The 20,946-nt window shown below is 37.4% G+C and overlaps 3 protein-coding genes across 3 annotated transcripts; 2 read left to right on the top strand and 1 right to left on the bottom strand.

Annotated features, from left to right (window-relative positions):
• Positions 1–90: 90 nt before the first annotated feature.
• Positions 91–4,005, bottom strand: LOC111326099 (3-oxo-5-alpha-steroid 4-dehydrogenase 1). Its single transcript, XM_022930028.2, has 4 exons — positions 3,693–4,005; positions 2,964–3,189; positions 2,371–2,627; positions 91–1,843 (listed from the first exon to the last, which is right to left on the bottom strand). Exons 1-4 carry the CDS (start codon positions 3,878–3,880, stop codon positions 1,666–1,668), a joined length of 849 nt encoding a protein of 282 aa, XP_022785763.1. The 5' UTR covers positions 3,881–4,005; the 3' UTR covers positions 91–1,665.
• Positions 4,006–4,085: 80 nt separating this feature from the next.
• LOC111326100 (lysosomal-associated transmembrane protein 4A) lies at positions 4,086–9,937 on the top strand. Its single transcript, XM_022930029.2, has 7 exons — positions 4,086–4,229; positions 5,089–5,191; positions 5,512–5,588; positions 5,730–5,852; positions 6,576–6,671; positions 7,279–7,389; positions 8,114–9,937. Exons 1-7 carry the CDS (start codon positions 4,116–4,118, stop codon positions 8,192–8,194), a joined length of 705 nt encoding a protein of 234 aa, XP_022785764.1. The 5' UTR covers positions 4,086–4,115; the 3' UTR covers positions 8,195–9,937.
• Positions 9,938–10,625: 688 nt separating this feature from the next.
• On the top strand, positions 10,626–20,607 carry LOC111326154 (uncharacterized). The gene is made up of 4 exons (XM_022930092.2): positions 10,626–10,776; positions 10,997–11,154; positions 18,925–19,037; positions 19,338–20,607. Exons 1-4 carry the CDS (start codon positions 10,772–10,774, stop codon positions 19,575–19,577), a joined length of 516 nt encoding a protein of 171 aa, XP_022785827.1. The 5' UTR covers positions 10,626–10,771; the 3' UTR covers positions 19,578–20,607.
• Positions 20,608–20,946: the final 339 nt, after the last annotated feature.

Genomic DNA, 20,946 nt, shown 5'->3' with positions numbered 1-20,946 from the left:
AGTTCTCCAGCCATCCCTTACCATTGTACAGCAGAGGGGTCTGGAAACATTCTGTTGTCATAGGAATAAAGTATTGTGAAACACCACAAGTGCCTTGAAGCAAACATTTTATTTCCATTTTCTCCCTACAGATTATCAGAAACTTAATTGTCTAATTTTATATAATTTTAAAAAAAACCTAGAAATTATTTTAATTACAGCAACTTAAATAACCTATGCCCATATGTATGATCACATTTAATATCAACCTAGCTGACTTTAATTTGGTCAACCTCAGTGTAAAAACCTGATGAGGTTTTCTTTGTTTCATGAGGTATTGTTTTGCTGTACGCTATTGTCTATAATGTTTTGTTGTCTTTGTTTTACGTCACTGGTGAGCTTCACAGGTTTTTACACTGAGGATGAGCCCTTTAATTGAACAGCCACCAATATGTCTTCATTATGCTTAATGTAAGGACTCCTGTTTCCACGTGAATTATAAATGCTGTCTAATAACACTACAGAATAAAGTCTACACAGCTACTGTATCCTTACAGTTCCTACAGGTTTTCTAAACTAATACTTAAAAAAATGCATTTGCTGTGATTCCATTCCAAACAAAGTTTAAGCTGCTGCTGATCCTAAGGGAAGGTATGTTTTTTCCTCGGGGATAAGGGCTAGGGCCTCAGAGGGGAGGGTTATTGGTGAGAGTGAGTACCAATAGGGCCTGGCTGCCTTTAACAGACATGTATAAGTAAAACACGTGTAAAAGTCAACTCCACAGTAAAAAATTCAGACCGATAGAAATTTGCCAAAGAGTTAATCTCTCATTTCTGAGAATATTGAAAACATGGTGAATTATTTGAGAGTCGGATTTTAATGCCATATAGTTGAGAAGGAAGCTCGTTTATTTACACTTCCATATTTTCTTTTGAAAACTTTTATAATACTGAAAGTTTATATTTCCATATTCAAACTTCAGCCAGAAAACATAAATATCCCATACTGATTGTTCATTTTCTTGTTTCAGCTGACACATTCAATATCGAGATATTTTATTTTCAAATATTTTGTATTCACTAGTGAAATGTTTTGGGGGTTTCTATGGCATGGAACATACTATGTGGTAGTGAAGGAAGGGTCACACTTTTGTCAGTCACCTAAAGGTAGGGATCAGGACTTTTTTTTCTTATTAAAATGCAAGGAAGGGCCAACACTTTTTGGGAAAAAATACCAAAATTCCCCAGAAAAAATGTACTTTCCCCAATTGACGTCAGTAACCGTTAACCGCCGCCTGGTTAGCTCAATTGGGAGAGCGCCGGACTGCTGTGCGGGAGGTCGAGAGTTCAATACCGGCCGGACCAACACTCAGGGTCTTAAAATTAACTGAGAAGAATATGCTTCCTTTCTTTAACATCTAGAAATGGTTAGATATTCTAGTCTTCTCGGATAGGGACGAATAAATGGAGGTCCCGTCTCCTGCAGGGTTAGGGGCAGGAGACGTTAATTTCCCACGCACGAGATTACTGTGTGATGGATGTCCTCCCCTGGGATGGGATGGGTGGGTAACAGGACCCCCGTTGATACCAGTGTTTACTACACTGAAGGGGCTATCCTGTATAAATATAGATGTCTGTCTGTCTGTCTCTACATAAAAAGTGTAATAAACACATGACAATCCCATTGTTAGAAGATTCCAGGAAATATGTTTCTCCTGTCCTTGGGAAAGTTTTCAATTTTCTTTTGATACCAAAGATGTGTTTGATGACTCCTTCCACACAAGTAACAGACCATAACTAGCCAAGCTAGGTACATGCCCAGATGCTGACCAGCTAGAGCCATGCCATACCAAGCAATCAACTCTCTAAAGGAACAAACAAGTGACACGAGTGTTAAAATAGACAATAACTAACTGGACAGGTAGTTCAATTTTCTCAAATCATTTTGACCTTGATAGTATTACTTCTTCCTTTAGTTGTAATGACAAATGTGTGGCTAAATTTGAGATTTTGCAGTGTCAATTATGATTATGTTTGGAAAGTGTGGTGTTGGACAAAAAATGGTATGATCCTGGGCAAGATTTCATCAAATTAAAATTGGAAGATAGAGTGTAGTATTGCTGTACCATTACACTCCCCAACAACTATCATGGGGAAGAAATTGCAGAGCTTTACGAGTCAGTGAACTTACTCCTGATTCCTGCTGACATTAGGTTGCTTACCACGCTTAAATTGTCATAAGGACTGCTTACCACCCTTAATATGACCAACTGAAGACAACTGAAAAGTGAAGTCTGTTAGGTCTAATATTCAGGTCACCTTTCCAAGAGAGTTTTCCTATCACGTGCAATATCATGTCTAGGTACATGAAGATAATAAATATGACACCAACCCAAGATAATGAGGACACACAACATAATGAAACAATCCTGCATGTGGAATAGCATAACCAGTCGATGTACCAGCAGGTCGCAGATTAGCCAAAATAGAGTGATGATAGAAATTTAAGGATTCACCAATGACATACACTAGTATGCCGACCATTATTGCCATGTAGTTAGATGACAATTTATCAGCAAAAAGTCCATGTGTGTAAATATTACACCAGTAGTGCTGGATGACTGCACCAAGACAGTAAAACATGGAAATCTGGCAAAACAAGAGATTACATGTCACTTTAAATGATTTGAAATGCCAAGAATAGAGCACGTACATTAATTTTCAAAATTTGATGTTTATTCTCTTTCTAGTCACTGACAAGCAAAAGCCATACCCAACTGCAGTAATGTGTTCATAAAGCACGGAAAATCAGAATTATATTAAAACAGAACAATCAAGTTTCAAAGTGTGAACTTCAAACAGAAAGTTTGTGGGCTGCTGATTAGGAACATTTATGAAGTTTTCATAACATCCTTGCTGAAAATAGCGAGTAACACATTTGAACAAACCAGCATCCAGATCAAAATGTCACAACAACTATCATACCTCTATAACTGGAAGAAGAAGCATTTTTTTGGAATACTTGTGGAGGAAAAGGGCTTCCATGATTCTTTTTATGAAATGACCCAAGTAAGTTGCCAGAGATACAAGTTGAAAGATTGACTGAGGCATTCCAGACAAATACCACAATACTGCATACACCACTAGAGGTGCACCATAGCAGATGGACCATCCAAATTGTGCATTTATTTCTCCATCTGAGGAAAATTTGCTTAAAGAAATAGAAGATTTCATTAGTCCTGGAAGCTCCTAAGAATCTGTCTTTTTTTTCAATTTACTCATCAGAAGAGGGACAAGGGTGAAGTTCAAGAGGTCCACAACCCTAGGGAGATTTTTTTTAAGTTATGGGCCTGTCAATAATTGACAGGCCCATAATTTTGAAGAAGAAAAATTCTTCGAGAAAGTCACGGGTGCTAATCTTGCCTTTTTCTAAAAAGTTGATCATCAAATCCTGCACTTTGTTTGGGCATTTGAACACAACTTTGGACCACAGCTGCTTGAAATTTTAACAAACCAATCTTTAAAAGCCCAGATGTCCAGAGGGTTGCGGGGAAGATGGTGGGGGGTGGTGGGTGGACAGGGGATGGGGGACGGGTTGAAGATTTGATCGACCTTTATTCACTTGACCGCTATTAACACCTAAAGAGATAACTTAATATTTGATTTCTAGAAATTATGCTACTTATTATCTGACTTAAGCTTAAATTACATTACCTGTAACTGAGAGGAAATAACCCGAGGTATTCCGTTAGGTAGACAAAATTACACACAATTAAAGCCAATAAGCATAATCCTATGTTCAGATTATCCCACACCGGAAGCACAACAAAATTACCAAGATAAGGTAAAGCAATCAAAATAACCCCAAAGAAAACAGCCACTGTAAAAGGTCTTTCTTCCATCCTGTTCTTACGAATTAATGTGCCTAAGAAAAAGCACCTGAAGCACCTGGGGTCCTTACCAAAGAATCCAACAATGCATTGCAATAAGCTAATGACATCATATTTCCCACAATTCTCTTCTCATCTGTGGGTTCGTTTCGCCATATTAGCTGTGGTATATTGTCATTACTGTGAAATATTGTTGGTAGTTTGGGGGTCAATCGCGCGCGTATTTGAGCTTTGAATTTGGCGAAAGATGAAGCCAAGGAGAATATCTGATGATGTAGACGGCGAGAATTCGGTTATGAAGACATGTTGTTGCTGTATGGACGTTCGACTGGGCACAATTGTGCTAGGATTTTGCCATCTGGTAATTTGACGCTTTCTTTCTCAGTTTTCAGTTCTGATGTTTGTAATGAAAGTTAGCTTGTGCCGGCTTTTTAACCCTTGGTATTGGTCGCTTCATGGGTTCAGTTTCGGTTTCCGTACCGATTTACGTGTAGGTCGTCGGACTCGAAAGCTTCGAATCATAGTGATTCGAAGCTTTCGAGTCTCTTCGGAATGAAGTTAAATTTAGCAATGTACATTCCTTCTTACAAACCTTTATTTGGGATAAAAATAATCTTTGTTCTTTTCTTACATTATAAGATTCTTAAAGTTTAATCAGAAGCCGGTCGACGAAAGAAACCAAAAATTACGAAAGCTGTACTCTCCGCGTGTATCAGTCCACGATTATGGGCGTATTTATGTTATTCTCATGCGATTTCATCCGCGTTGTTCGTATTTTAAATCATGGATACTACCTATTTTGTTTAAAAGAAAAAACATGAATATTGATTAGTAAGCATGCTGTAAGGCTAACTGCTGGAATTTTGTGAGAAAAGTGCTAACATTTTCTTAATATTCCCTTGGGAAATTAACCAATCTTAGCTGTAACTTTCTTGAACTGAAATCCTCATCCTGTGTTTTTGAATCACTTTCCCTGGAAATCTCAATCTCTGATGTTTGGGATAGCCCTTTCTCCCAAACCATAGGAAGTTGCCCATCCTTGACTCTGTGATGCCCCAATTGTCTAATTCTTAGATGTTCTATTTACTTGTGCTTTTTATTACTTCCTTGATATATTGTATTGCACATAAAAAAAAAAAAAAAATTTTCCAACATCTTATCTGAAAAGGGCGGCTACAGTAGCTTACAATAACAGGTAGATTTTTTGTTATATTTATTAGTTGATTCACATTGCTGGTTTGGTGGTGTTAACTCAAATGTTGCTACATCCAGAACTGTACCAGGAGAGGTACTTTGAAACTTATGGCACCACACCACGATCAGGTTTGTAGGAAAGCAAAGCTCTGATGTGCTCTTGTGGTCTGAAAAACATTCTGGAATTACAGTATTTTTTGTTTTGTTTGTTTTTTTTTTTAATTAGCATTTCTAATCTGTTGTGCTGTTCTCTTCCAAGAAAGGTTTTATTGGAGAGAAAACTTTTAAATCTTGCTGATTGCTTTACTTTTTCCAAATTTCATCTTGAACCTTAAGCAGGACTCTTTTTGTAACTCTGAATTTTTAAGGCTGTTTATTTTATTTACCTCACACAGTTACAAAGCGTGCATCATGTGGTTAAATCAGAATGTTTTGTTTCATGTTTTCAGCTGATAACTCAGTTGCACTGGCCATAGCATTTTTCTCCTTTCTGATTACAATTTTGCTGATTTATGGTGCCATTACTGTAAGTAATATGTCTTTGATATTGTTTAGAATGCAATCAAACATTTTTATTGAGAACTCTATCGTCTGGCAATATCTGTTATTCAGTGTATTTCAGAGATCAGTAAAGGATTGAATTGACTTTTTGTTATCTGTGTTTCAGCGTGAGCCAACTTATCTGCTGCCCTTCTTTTGTATGCAAGTGTTTGATTTCTGTGTGAATCTGTTGGGTGCTGTTGGTGCAATCAGTTATATACCTGAGCTGAAACTCATGCTAAAGAACAATGTAAGTGTTAAGTTTGGGAGGGTAGTTCAATGTAAGTGCTTTTCATTCTTATCATCAGGATATTGTGTGAATGGATTGTTTTCTGTAGCTCTGTTTTTGCTCAAAAAATAATTTAAAGTTGCTTTTTAGCAGACACCTTTTTTAGCATAGATACATTCATAGGTCAATTGACCACTCCTCATAGGGGCTTTTCAGGGCAACACCCACCCATCCTACCCCAGGGAAGGCCATTCACCACACAGTAGTCGTGTGCATGGGAAATTAACGTCTTCTAACCCTAACCCTGCAGGAGACAGGGCCTACGGTTTATTCATCCTTATCTCAGAAGACTAGAATATCTATCCACTTCTCCTCAGTTATTTTAAGAGCATGAGTATTGGTCCGGCTGGGGCTCGAACCCCCTACCTCCTGCGCAACACAATCCGGCGCACTAACCAATTGAGCTATATTCTGCGCGGCAGAAAAGGTTTTGGTTCAGGATGGTTGAATATAAGCAATGATGTACTAAGGCAAAGGTGTTGATTCTTTTTTGCCATTTATGGTTAAACCTCCTAAGATAAATTGTATAACCCTACTAACTTGAAGTCCCAAGGGAAACAAATAATGGGTTCAAGTTAGCAGGGTTCCACTCTAGTCTTTTCAGCATTTTTGTTGACCTTGTCATTTTCATTTTTGGTTGCATCAGAGTATAGTTAATAAGTAACTCATGGTGTTGTTTTACAGCCCAACTTCCCTGTTGGTGATGCTGTGGACAAAATGGACATGACGACTCTAATGATGACAGTTGTGATGGTGTCTGTAACAATTCTTACCATCAAGGTAAGGTAACCTGGCCTGTGGTTGTTGTAACCCTCGATAAAATGATTACTGGGGGGTAACTCACATGTTTTGGAGAGAGTTATCCTAAGAAAGAAAGTCTTAAGCACTCTAAACAACAAACGTGTCTAGTTACAATGATAAGGTTGAGATCGGACGTTAGCATTATCAGGCGCCTCTGGTAGCTGCTTCAGTCCATGTAACAATCGCACCTACCCTCCCATCCCACCCCAGGGGAGAACATCCACCACACAGTAATCTCGTGCATGGGAAATTAGCGTCTCTTACCCCTAACCCCGCAGGAAACGGGGCCTAGGGTTTATTCGTCCTTATCCGAGAAGACTAGAATATCTATCCATTTCTTGATATTATAGAAAGGTAGCAAATTCTCCTCACTTATTTTAAGACCATGAGTATTGGTCCGGCTGGGGCTCGAACCCTCGACCTCCCGCACAACACAATCCGGCGCTCTAAGCAATTGAGCTAACCGGGAGGCGGTTATCCTTGGTTAAATGCAAATTTTGTTGTATACAGTTTGAATCACAGTCTTGAGAGAGAAGTAAGCAGTGGTTGTCATACCTCTGAACGGATAATTTTTTTTATTTTCCAGGCTTACTTGATTGCATGTGTTTGGTCATGTTACAAAATTCTGCTCAGTTTCCATGTGAAGAAGGCCAGAAATGCATTCATGTTTCAAATCAATCAGTCAGATGAAACTGAGGTAAGAATTGTCCATTTAGGTAGAATTTTTCTTAGTTTGATTTGGTCTTTCTATGAAGATCAGAGTATTTTAACCTGGCTAAGGTCAAACTGAAATGTGGCTTTGTGCAGGCCTATTCAACCGATGTAAACCTGTTTTACCTGAGGAGAAACTTAATCTGTAGCTCACCATATTTTGTATGAGATTTACAGTCAATTCCCCACCACAGGAAACTTGCTACCACAAAACTCACCACAACTCGAGGTCAATTCACCACTGGTGGCAAATTGACTTATCGTGTAGCCTCCCATGTGAAACTCATATCAAATGAAAGCTAAGATGTAGTAGTACATTGCAAAAAGGGAAAGGGACTCAGAAGCTAGGTGTAGAATCTTAATAATGGAACGTCAAACGAAGTAAAACATGTTGATATCACAAAGATTATGATCAGTTTGTGAATAGTGAAACTAAAGCATTATTTGCAGGGTGATTTTTGGCAAGTGATTTCTACCAACATGAATGGAATTGTTTGAAACTTACATCATAAAAATGCAAAGAAGTCAAAGTATAATGTAAAATTAAAAGTGCGTACAAATGCAGCAAAGTTGGCTCTAACAGACTTTGATGTCCTGTCTTTGTTTGGGAGTTGACATCCGTGATAATTGTAAGTCAAAATGTAATGTTGTTAACCACAAGTTGCTTACGTAACAATATCCCACTCAAACCTTTTTTTCTTTTTTTACAGACTCACAGTCTGCTGCCAAATTATGAGGATGCTGTCAAGGACACTCCCAAAGAGTCTCCCCCTCCTTATACATCTAATTAACATGTCTTCTTTGGACTAAGAACAGCTTTAACACTTCTGTTTTGTTAGTAGCTGTTGACTTTACTTTGTGAAGTTTCTTGTAGACATTCATTTCTAGTTGTGCATAACTGTTTAATTTATAACTCAGGGAACACTTCATATTAACTTTCTTGGTGATATTAGTTATCGTTAGACTTCTTTAACATTGCCGGAGTGACAAACACTATCAGGTCTGTTATAAACAGGAATTATAAAAAAATTATGATGAACAATAGTGTAAGTTTTAAATAAATAAAAATGGCGTGTAGATATTTGAATTAAAGTTCTTTGTTTTCAGTGGAGCCTGGAGGGATTAGGTTCTATTCTACCAATAAAAGTTTCAAACTTTGTAACAATTTTTAGAAAATGCTGATGTTCTGCTTGCCCTTTGTGATTTGATGAAATTGTGTCTTTCCTCTAGCTCTCCCAATGGGCCAACTGACAACTTATAGAAAACACTATGACTACAGTAAGTTAATGCTAGATTGTCAGCTTCTCGTCTTAAATTTTGTTAGAGGTGATTAGGAATGTCATTTACTTTTTTAGTATTATATTTCATTTATTTTCTACTCGATTCATTAGCTATCTAAGCTAGGCACCTGACAAGCTCCATAAATTCAAGTATAAATGAATCTACATCTACATTTACTCGTCTGATTTCTGCCCCATGTCATTTACTTGTCTGATTTTCTGTCTCCCGGTTAGCTCAATGGATAGAGCGCTGGACTGTTGTGCGGGAGGTCGAGGGTTCGAGCCCCGGCTAGACCAACACTCAGGGTATTAAAATAATTTAGAAGAATTTGCTGTCTTTCTATAACATCAAGAAATGATTAGATATTCTAGTCTTCTTGGATAGGGACGAATAAATGGAGGTACTGTCTCCTGCAGGGTTGACGTAGGAGACATTAATTTCCCTCACACGAGATTACTGTGTGATGGATGTCCTCCCCTGGGGTGGGATGGGTGGGTTTATTGGGCCCACAGTAATTGGCACAAGCTGTTGCGGTGTCCCTGCCAGTTGGGGAAGCTATTAAATAAATAAATGAATAAATAGCTTTCAGTGATGATATTGAAAGACTCTAACTCTTATATGATAATCTTTTATTGGTGAAAGTATGATAATTTAAAACAACAAAGTAATGAATTTCTTTAATCTGGATCAGGTGACTCTGATGTTGATGTAGTTACTAAATTTAAAATAAAAGTAAGGGTTAAGTTAGTGCTTAAAGCATTAAGTCAATCCTACCGTTTGATGCTGGAGAATTTATGTTTCCTGTTTACATTCATTCATTTTCTGCTATTCTTTATGTTTTTTGAGCCCTCATCTAATGCAAATTTCCTTAAAAGGACGATGTGGTATAATTTTGTTATGATATCCCACCATGCTTTGAGATGTGTGCTAAGTTGTCATCTTCCTACAGTTATGCTAAATTTGTTCTGTTGCAACTTTTTTTGTACATGTAGAATAGTGTAAAGGTAAATAATTCATATTGGTAGCTGATGTTGTAGTGGTTATTTCATGAGCTACTGGTGATACAACAAATAGAAAATGTCACAGAAAACCTGTTGTAGAGAGAGAGTGCAGGAAAGTAGTATGGCTTATTGAGATGGTTTTGGTTATGTGACCATGGTGTTGTTGACTTGGTTGTTACAAGGGTCACAATGAATTTTATCAAAACACAATATGGTTCTTTTTTCCCCATTAAATCATTGGTTGAGTGTTAATTAGTCATTATATTCTTGAATCATCTTTCTCTTGTGAGAATATGTGGTCTTTTTTTTTTGCATGTGAGGCGAATCTATTGGAACAGTTCCTTTTTTAGGCTCATTATAAAACCTCAGGCTCTTTTCATTGCTGCAAAAATTGTCCTATATCAGTAGCAACATGCATCTTATGCTGCCATTTTTTCCTGTTGTAAAAGCAACTTTGTAAAGAAAAAAGTACTCTGTTCATGAGACAAAAGGAGCAAATGTAAATGGTTCCCCTTCAACTTCTTTCAAAGTTAGAGTGAGCTAAAAAAGCAATCTTTCCTCAGGTCAAGTGTTAAAGATAGGGGCACCAAGTTTTCCCAACCAAGACTGTAGACAATAGTCTTTTAAAGGAAAAACCTTTATAAATTAATTTTCTATGGACCACTTTCATAAATGGCGGCTGGATTAATATTCTTTTGTTTATATTTAAATTAGCCCTTCTGGCCTGCTTGAAATAACGTATTCTTTTGAATTTTGTGCTGGAGAACGAGGGCTAATTTAAGTTAAAACAAAAGGATATTAATCTGGCAGCCATTCATGAAAGTGGTCTATATAGTAGATTTCTTTTAAGTTGTCTTTGAAGAGTCCGTTATCAAGCCAAACGCTAGCCTTCTGTCAGTTCTGAATTTATTTTTTTCATTTATCTGCTCGGCCCCACTCTGTCCTGCGTGGATGGTTAGAGATCTGGGTGCTAATTAACTTCATCATAGCGAGGTAAACATGGCGGGCGACCTGACAACTCCTACTCTGGGAAGTGAGCGTAATTACTCTTTTTAGCCGCTCTATTTCAGAGAACCAAATGGGGAAATGAGGTAGGAAAAATTTTGTTTTTGTTTTCGTTTTTGTTTTCCTTTTTTTTTTTTTTTCATCAAATGATTGAGTCCTCTCGGCCTTTCACCGGTGCTTAACCACACTAGTTCTACAATAGATGTCTTTTACAATTACCTATGTTGTGTGGCATACTGCTGACACTCCCAAAACGGATGAATGAATATTAAGTATGCATTTTAACTTGCTACTTTTTGTTGTTAGTGATGAATGGATTGAACGTGGTTTCCATATTTATCAAGTACAATTAAACACGCAGAACAGACGGAAGTTCCGTCAGGTTGCTAGAGATACCTGTGGAGAATCGATGGAGCCACAAGAGGACGACTTGGTGATGTTTGGAGAGAAACTGGACGAGAAAGGCACGGTAAAACCTACCGTTACTTAATGTGTTAGAACAGAAAGGCTGGAGCTGAAGTGGCATGTCTCGAGAACTTATTTGTACAATTAGTAGTCAGCTTTGGGGGTTAAAACTGAGGGGAAAAAAGCCAAAGGTTGGGCGAACCACCATTCCTTGAACACTTCGTGCTGAGAAACCGACTTGTCTGTACTTGAAAATCACGGTGCTTAAAATCAAGTGTTAGCAGTACATACAAATAGGTTGAAATCAAGACTTTGCTGTGAAAAGGTTACAGGGAAGTTAATGCCTCGCAAAGATTTGGGCACTTTACTGATTAAATTACTTTTCTTTCGCAGAAACACCTTTTTCTCACTAATTTCTACATGCTTCCAGATTTAAAATTAATTTTTGAAAAACATAACTACAGATGATTAATTTTACTCTGTTGGAAAAAAATTGAGTGATCTCGCAAAATACAATTAAGAAGTCTAAAGAATTTTTAACCAGGATTTATTTCTGCATGATTTACATAACATCTCTTTCCACGTTATGGAGGTGTTTGACAATATGTGTTGGAGTCACTGTACCTTGACATTCTAAACAAGCACACACACCACAAAAGCAAGCACACATAAGGGGCAATCAAATTCCTTTCATAAATGAACAATGGCATAAAGCCATTCGTCACAGCAACAAACTTTGGAAGAAGTTCACGCATCAGAAGACTGACGCTAATTACACCAATTATAAGAATCAAAGAAACAAATGCACATCAATTAGGCGCAAAGTAATTAAAAATCATTTCAAAACAAGTCAGAGACTAACAATCCATGTGCATTTTGGGAGGCTTATCATCCTTTTATGCATTCAAGGTCAGGTAAACAAGCCAATGATATTACGCTAATTGAAAACGATGTGGTTATAACGGATAAAAAAGAATTAGCTGAATAGTTCAACAACTACTCTGTTCACATCATTGATGATGTACAGGACATTAAAGAACATAACTTTGGACACGAATTTAGTGCACACCCCAGCATTCAAGCAATTGCAGAGGAAAACAGAGCAAGGAACGCCATACATAATTTTAATTTTAAGTACACCAATAAGAACCAGGTTGAAAAACTACCACTAAACATCAACGCATGCAAGGCCTGCAGCCACGACACCATAACTCCACAGCTTCTTGAGGAATCCGCTTCTGTGATATCTGGTCCACTAGCAGAGTTAATTAATGAATGGATCGAACAATGTAAATATCCTTCTTGATGGAAAATGAGACACGCAACACCTCTTTTCAAGAAAAATGATGGATTGAGTAAAGAGAATTATCGACTTGTTACTGTTTTACCAGCCCTAAATAATGTTTTGAGAACCTCCTTGCTTCTCAACTAGACCAGTTCTACTCTGAACTATTGTCTGACTACATCTCAGCATATAGGAGACACTATAGCTGTGAAACCTCGCTAATGAGGTTAACAGAAGATTGGAAGCATAGTTTGGATAATAAACAAGTTGTTGCAGTAATATCAGTGGATTTATCTAAGGCTTTTGACACAATACTGCATGGGCTTTTGCTGGCTAAGCTGAAGGCTTATGGTGTCAACAGTAGAAGTTGTATGCATCTTAAAGATTACTTACACAGTAAGATGCAGCAGGTGAAAGTAGGTAATACAAGCTCTGATATGCAAGAAGTCAGGCGAGGAGTACCTCAAGGCAGTGTTCTTGGACCAATGTTTTTTAATATTTTCATAAATGATTTATGCCTACAAATTAAAACGGTACAGTTAAATATGCATGCAGATGGTGGTCAACTCTACACTGCCGATGCAGATCTGGTATCTTTGGAAAGGCATATCTCATGTGACGTAACCTCAACAAATGCCTGGTATGAGATCAATGGAATGATAGCAAATCCCAGCAAACACCAAGGGATGATACTAGGAAAAACTGATTAGTTTAATTTCTCAGTAAATGAATCAGTGGAACTTTTTGGCATTACAATTGATAAAGATCTTACATTTAAGCAACATGTGTTCTCTATATGTAAAAAGGTAAACAGTCAGTTTAGCATTAAGAGAAGGTTTGGCAAACTGATGTCTATTGAAACCATGCTATGTCTTTATAAGGCATTTATACTTCCTCACTTTCATTATTGTTCTATGGTGAGGCAGTTCCCTGGTAAACAAGATTCTGAAAAATTGGATCTTTTACACAAACGTATTTTTCGATTTATTTTCAAGGATTTTAACTCTGAATAACCCTGCAATGGACGAACAACCAGGAGAGGAAAGATGTTAAAACCACACCGGCGTGTGCTCTGAAGGAGACCAATGGTACTTTATAAAGCTAATACACAGCTTTCCTCCTGTCGTTCAAGTTCCTTGAAACTATCAGTCATTAACTGCACCAAACGTGGCTCTGCAGTGGTTGTTCTTCATAGGAGGGTTGTTCTTCATTAACAGATATCAGTTGAAGCGAGCGATGGCGTTGGGATGCATCATTATTCTGCTCTACGTCTTTACCTATTTTACACCGTCGAACATCAAAGTTACCTCGCCATGTTCTTTGCCGGTGCTTTATAAAGCTAATATACAGCTTTCCTCCTCTCATTCAAGTTCCTTTGAAACTATCAGTCATTAACCGCACCAAATAATAATAATAATAATAATCAACTTTATTTAACGAGGGTAACACGGGACAGTACTTCAACTGAGTAACTAGTAGCCCTCAAACTAAATTTGTAAACAAAGTTAAGTAACAAAATACATGTCATAAAGAAAAGGAAGTGTAAGTGTATGTATGAATAGGACTAACAATAGTAGAAACTATATTACACTTATAAAATACTCTTACAATGAATATCTACAAACTATAATTACAATAAGAATACAGCTGGGGTAGGTCGAGTGAGAGGAAGGTTATGAAATGTTGGATTAGCATAAACTATGAATAAAATTAAGTTTGAGCTATGCTAAAATGATCAACATCATTGTATCTGGTTAAAAAATGTTTATAAATAGCCTTTCTAGATGAGGTTACACATGTTACTTTCTTAAGGTTAATGGGCAGAGAGTTCCAAAGCCTGGTTGTGGACATGCTAAAAGTTCTCCCTCCTTCAGTTTCACGATTATATCTGTGGCAGACGAGGTTTAAGGCACTGTACCACCCACTGCGTGTGTGTAAATCTGCATTGCATTTAAGAAGGTCATACATGTAGCTGGGGCAGTTTCCTTGAGGGCGCTTAAGGACTAATGAGCACTTATTGATTTTAGCTTCATCATAAAATGGGAGCCAACCTAATTTATTAAAAAGATTTATGCTATTTGATCTCGTGTCAGCTCCCAAAATTACTTGGGCAGCATATTTTTGCATATTTTTGCTTGAGGATTCTTGTTAAGTTATCAGCTGAGCAGTTTGACTAGATAGTTGACCCATACAACATACAACAAACATGGCTCTACAGTGGTTGTCCTACCATTTAACACCAATGTCAGTCTCCCAGTGTAATGAAATCATGACATTACCTGTCAATTATAGACGTATAATTAATCTTTATGTACGTCACTAATCAGATACTCTTAACATTGGTTGAATGAAATAAACACAAGATCATACACAATTCAGTCTGATTGATATCTCTGAAACCCAGCCTTCTTTGCAATTTTTACTGACGTTCACCCCAACCCAGGTTGGGGTTGCGCTGAGGTGAAACGATGCATAAGAGTGCAACCTCTTAATTCTGGGTCTCCTGCAGTTTCTTATGTCTGGGCAAGCAATAATACAGATACAAGAATTACGAACAACTTCAATCTTCAACGCTCCAATAATTTGGGACATTTTTCCAGGTATCATCATCAGCTGTCTCTCGATTGAACGGACATATTTCTACATGCCTACAACAGTATTAATTTTACTCTACAAAATGAAGAAACTGATTTACAGAATTTATTTTTTGTCACAAACAACATTCAATTCTGCTTAAATTATTCAGTTCCAATTTTGAATATTAGTCACACAATTCAAGACAATGGTATCTCAATTCCCGTGAGAACTACAACATGACCCGTAGAATTAACGACAAAGAAATCTGCAAATCACTGTACCAGAAACATCAATAATCTCATTGATGTCCAAACTTCTACTCGTTTCTCAAGTCATCCGAGTAATAACTCGCCTAAATCCTCGAAGCATGGTGGTCAACGCTAGCGAATAAGTATAGCCCATCTAAATGCAGAGTCTTTGAAAAACAGAGCCCGCTTCACTGAAGTCAAGGAATTGGCCTTCGAGAGAGGTTTTGATGTCCTGTCATTCTCAGAGACATGGTTTAATATGTGTCACCAACGCTAGCGAGCATCTTGAGGGCTACAACATCTTCTGTTTAGATCGTTTACATAAAAAAGGTGGAGGAGTTTGTGCCTATGTTAAAAGTACCCTTAAAGTGAAGATTTTAAAGGATTTAACCTGCACATCAGATTCAGGCCTGCAACAACTGTGGCTCCAGAGACAACATAGACATCTCAAGTCTGTGGTTGTCTGTGTTGTATATACTAGGCCACCAGATTGTGCCCTCTCTTGCCTGGCGGACGATCTAATGCCCAGTTACACACACGCCCTTTCTCTGAACAAACCCATTGTACTTACAAGTGATCTAAACTGCGATCTATTGGTGGACAATCCCCGAGGAGATGCCTTACACATGTTTTGTTCAGCATTGAACGCAACACAGGTAATTAAAGATCCAACCAGAGTGACCAGATCGTCCTCTATGTTAATTAACATTGTACTGACCTCTGATTCTAACTTAGTAAAAGACAGTGGTGTCGTGGATGTGACCATCAGTGATCACTTTTTGGTTTATGCAGTTCTGGACTTTAAGATACCCAAATCCAAATCTCATCCTATATCACCACCCACAGCTATAAGAACTATAAAGCAGAACAGTTTTCTTCTGACATTTGGCACATTCCTTGGAATACATTGGACTTGATGGACTCTCTTGAAGCAAAGGTTGATGGCTTCAATGATTTATTCCTGGCTTATCTTAACAACCACGCCCCTATCAAGACAGTCAAAGTCAAATGTAAATCAATTCCCTTTACCACAGATGACATCAGAGAAATGATTGCGAACAGAAATAATTTTACACAGGATTGCTCGCCAGAGTGGATCACTCAGTGACTGGAATGCCTTCAAATAGCAAAGATGCAAAGTAAAGTTAGCCCTTTAAAAAGCAGAAACCAAAGATGACAACCATCAGATTCTCTCCAACAAGAACAACAGTGTATCACTATGGAAAACGATACGCTGTGCCTTACCACTAAAATCAAATTTTAATCTTAAATACACTAAAGATTCTTCTCTTCTAGCAGAGCAGCTCAATTGTTTCTTCATATCGGTAGGGGAAAAAGCCTCATTGGTATCACAAAAACTTGCTGAGACTTATCGCCTACACACCCAACCTGATATGCTCAGTTCAAGTCGTCCTAATCTTCCTCGAGATGAGCTGTTTGAATTTAGACCAGTTCTATGTTCAGATGTTCGTAAAGTGATTATGGTCATCCCCAATAATAAAGCCCCAGAATACGACAAAGTTTCAGTCTCAGTCATCAAGGACTGTTTGCCTCACATATTTCCTATCATCACTAATATCATAAATCTGTTGTTGAAGTCATCCATTTTTCCACGCGCATGGAAGAAGGCTGAGGTTGTCCCTCTTCTTAAGGAAGGTGATCATGAGGTGCCAGACAACAACAGACCTATCTCACTCCTTCCTGTACTTTCAAAAGTGGCTGAGAAACTGGCATTACAACAATTCACCTCCTTCCTGTCTCACAAAAATCGCCTGACCAAAAATCAAAGTGGTAACAAGAGATATCATTCCACCGAGACCCTCAGCCTTCTAGTCACAGATCACCTTTTCAAAGCTATTGACGAGAAGAAAGTTACAGCTATGGTAATTATTGACTTAAGTAAGGCTTTCAACAGCATCAGCCATGCTACCTTACTAAACAAACTCCAGGTACTAGGAACATCCAAGAATGCCCTTGATTGGTTTGAAAGCTACCTTACAAATAGGGAATAAACTACTCACATTGGAACATCAATATCCTCGTCGCTAATAGTTACTCGTGGCGTCCCACAGGGTTCCATCTTGGGACCCGTGTTATTCAGTTTATATGAACAACTTACCTGATACTACCAAAAACTGTTCAGTTGAGTCTTACGTTGACAACACAAAGCTCTTCTTGTCCTTTGCAACTATTGACAATGTCAGTGCTCTTAGTCAGATTAGTCAAGACCTTAACAGAGTAGCAGAGTGGTGTTGCACAAATCAGCTCCTGATCAATCCTCAAAAAAACAAAGGTCATGCTTTTTGAAACAAGACAGTTGGATGGAAGATTGAGCGATATCACTATCTCCTTCCTTGGTAAAGAATTATCTCCATCCCCCTCCTGCAACGATTTGGGAGTGATATTTGATAGTTACCTATCATTTAACGATCACATAGATTACCTATCATCCACGTTGATGGGTAAGCTATGTCAAATCAACAGAGTCCGACACCTGTTTACAAAAGATACTCTTCTAGTTATCTTAAATTCTTTTGTATTACTCTACCATTTGGTCAGGAACAGCACAGCAGAACATTCACAAACTGCAGCTATTACAGAACTTTGCTGCTAGAATATTGACTGGTAAAAGGGAGTACGACCACATCTCACTATCCCTTAAGGAACTAAGATGGCTACCCATAAATGAAATGTTACAGTGCAGAGACGTCATTATGGTATATAAATGTCTAGATGGCTTTACTCCAAATTACCTCGAAATCAAGTTGGTCAAGCATTCCACCATCCATTGCTATAATACTAGGCAAAAGAACAACATAAGCATTACACTCAAAAGAACTTCAAGAGCTCTGATGTTCTTTTTTGACCATGCTATAATCTTCATGGAACAAAAAATTGTACAAACATAACCAGCTTCAAATGCTCAGCCTGAACGGAACTGAGGGCCCGTTTAATGATAAAATAATTTGAGATTAATTCTTAATAGTTTTATATTTTTATAATTTATTCTCTCAGCATTATGTTCATTCATTTGGATTTAATAATTTATATTCATATGTTAGTGTAAATTAGTATTGAAAATCCCTTTTGGGAATTACTGAGAAACGTATTGTATTGTACTACTAACAATAATTTACTTAGAAGGGCAGGAACTGTAAACCTTAAGGACAAGCTTTTACAAAACATGATTCTTACTATTTTTTAATGTCTACATTTTTCTGATTAACCAAGATATTTAAAAGATATGTTTTGCTTGCGCTCTAGCACCTATTTTTTAAGAGGACATAATATACTCTCTTTGCCTAAACCATTGACCACTTCTTATGCTATCAATTCCTTTAATTACTTGGCAGCAATATTTTGGAATTCTCTTCCTGACCATCACTACAATATTACTGATTTTCCTTTTTTTCGACAACTGTTATCTACTGGGAACAATAATTTACTTAAAAGGGCAGGAACTGCAAACCTTTCTACATCAAGATAATTTGCTAGTTAGTTGTCTAGGTAGTTAGCCAATTTGTTAGAGAATTAACTTTTTATTATAATTATTCATTAATGTAGTTGGCTGAAAGATATTAGCACCTGAGTGCTACACTGTAAATTTGAGGGTAAATAAAGTTTATTGACTGATTAATTGATTGACCATGAGTTATTACCTAGGAAAAAAATTACTTAGACCATTTATAAAACAGGATGTTTGTGTTTCTCCAATTTAGATCCAGTTGTCTGTGTAATTTGTGCCAAACTGGCAAAGGATGATGTTGAGGATCCAGCAAATATACATTACTTCCACTGGATCAACTTTCTCTTTGTCAAAGGAAAATTCCAAGTAAGAACAGTGTACTCCCCATTTAACCATGTCTTCTTCAAACCAGTATCCTGAAATGCTTTCAGCCAAAATCACAGTGTGAGTTGACCACATTCTACCTTTGAAATGTTTTGGTCACAGTCAAGTTAGATGTTTTTCGGTTTGTAGAAATAATTTCTTCTGTTAATACTTTTTCATGAGACTACAAAATCAGTAGGAATCATTAGGGTAGACATTTGGTCCCATCAAGGACAATTGCAGGTCTCTAGGAAGTAACTAAAAGGCAATTGATTTTAATTGATATGGGGTTAAACTTTACAGAGACAAGGCTTTGGTGGGCAAGTGTTAAATGCAATGGAGCAAGAACTCAGGCGAAGAAGACTACGGCCAATAAGACTTGAAAGTGCATACAAAGCTGTGGAGTTCTTTAAAACACACAATTACAAACAAATTGGAGAGCCAACGGATTGTGTCTATTCTGGCTCAGCCATTTTTAGAACATTACAAACAATGGAGAAATTCTCAAGGATGCAGCTTTTGCAGCACCCATGGGCAAGATGAAGCAATTCGTGTGTTCTGATTGGCTACCCAAGCAGGCAAGATGGTTCCATCTTGCCTGCTCAGGATTGCCTGCATTGATCCTGCACATGAAATAATAGAATTTCAATTTTGAACTAAGTTCATAACTCTTGGACAATTTCAGCAATGGAAACGCAAAAAGTGGCAGAAGATAGTCAAAACAAAGAAAACACCAATGACTCTTGTGAGTTTGTTGTGCTGTGAACACAGTCGGCTTTTGTTTCCAGCTCTCAAAGTAAACAAGTTATTCTCAAATCTTAATAATGCCAAATCTTTTTGCAATGAAACAAATCTGTTATTAACCAAGCTTGTTTGGTCAAGATGGCTCAGGATATTAGCCTTGTTCATTTTTCACATTTTTGTGTACCTCAACTTTGCCTTGGTCCATAGAAATGCAAAAAATGAATCAGGCAATATCCAGCCAGCTTGACCTTACGCTTGGTTAATAATGCATATTTTATTAAACATCCGTACTCTATCGTGTGCAGACTATGGTATGCTCTCTTGTGATGCTGCCCAAAAATTGATGAAGTATAAGCTATCATGTTTGTGTGCTTGTACAAGTGTATTTGTTAGGTGGATTTGAAAGAAAATTTGTCAAGTTAACTAGATGGAACAACTAATGAACCCTTCCAGATAAAGCAGGGAGTCTGGATTGTGCTACCTTATTCCCCAGAAAATATAACTGATGATTTGCGTCAATATACTTTCCACAGTGCTGTTTATTTTAAAATTATTCTACAAAGGCATGCCAATGAGATGAGAAGTAAAATCTGATATTGTGAGATTTATTTGACTTTACTTAAGAAATCATTGACCATATTTATTGCAGTTAGGTTATGAGCTGGGAGCTAGTAAGAAGCCTATAAGCTGGCTTTGTTCAGCCAATCAGAAAGCCAGTAATTTAATAAACATATTTTAGTTTTTACTGATTAATGTTAATTCCTAATAAAAAAAAAAATTCTTGATTTTCAAGTGATTTCATCAAAATTAATAAACAAGAAATTATTTATCCTTTTGAGATTTTTTTTTCTCAGTTATTAGAACAGCTGAAGACTTATCTTTTCACAACTTTTCAGTTTGAAGGGGTTTTCATCTTGTGATAAAGCAAGGTTCACTTTCTAAGCATTAGCATGACACTATAAAAATGGCAGCCAAGAATGCTGTCATGCAGGTTAAACAAAGTGCCTAATCAGCTGAGATTTCCCAAACTGAACAGTCCTTATAAGTAATTTGGATATATCAACAAAGTTGAAATGGTAAATTGGCCACCGTAACGATTACAAAAGCTGACGTTTCGAGCGAAGGGCTAACGCTTAAAACGTCGGCTTTTGTAATCGTTACGGTGCCA

Source organism: Stylophora pistillata, chromosome 13 (assembly GCF_964205215.1).
Source record: "Stylophora pistillata chromosome 13, jaStyPist1.2, whole genome shotgun sequence".
Lineage (NCBI taxonomy): Eukaryota > Metazoa > Cnidaria > Anthozoa > Scleractinia > Pocilloporidae > Stylophora > Stylophora pistillata.
Note: the sequence above shows the minus strand (reverse complement) of the source record. Positions and strands in the feature narration are given on the sequence as shown.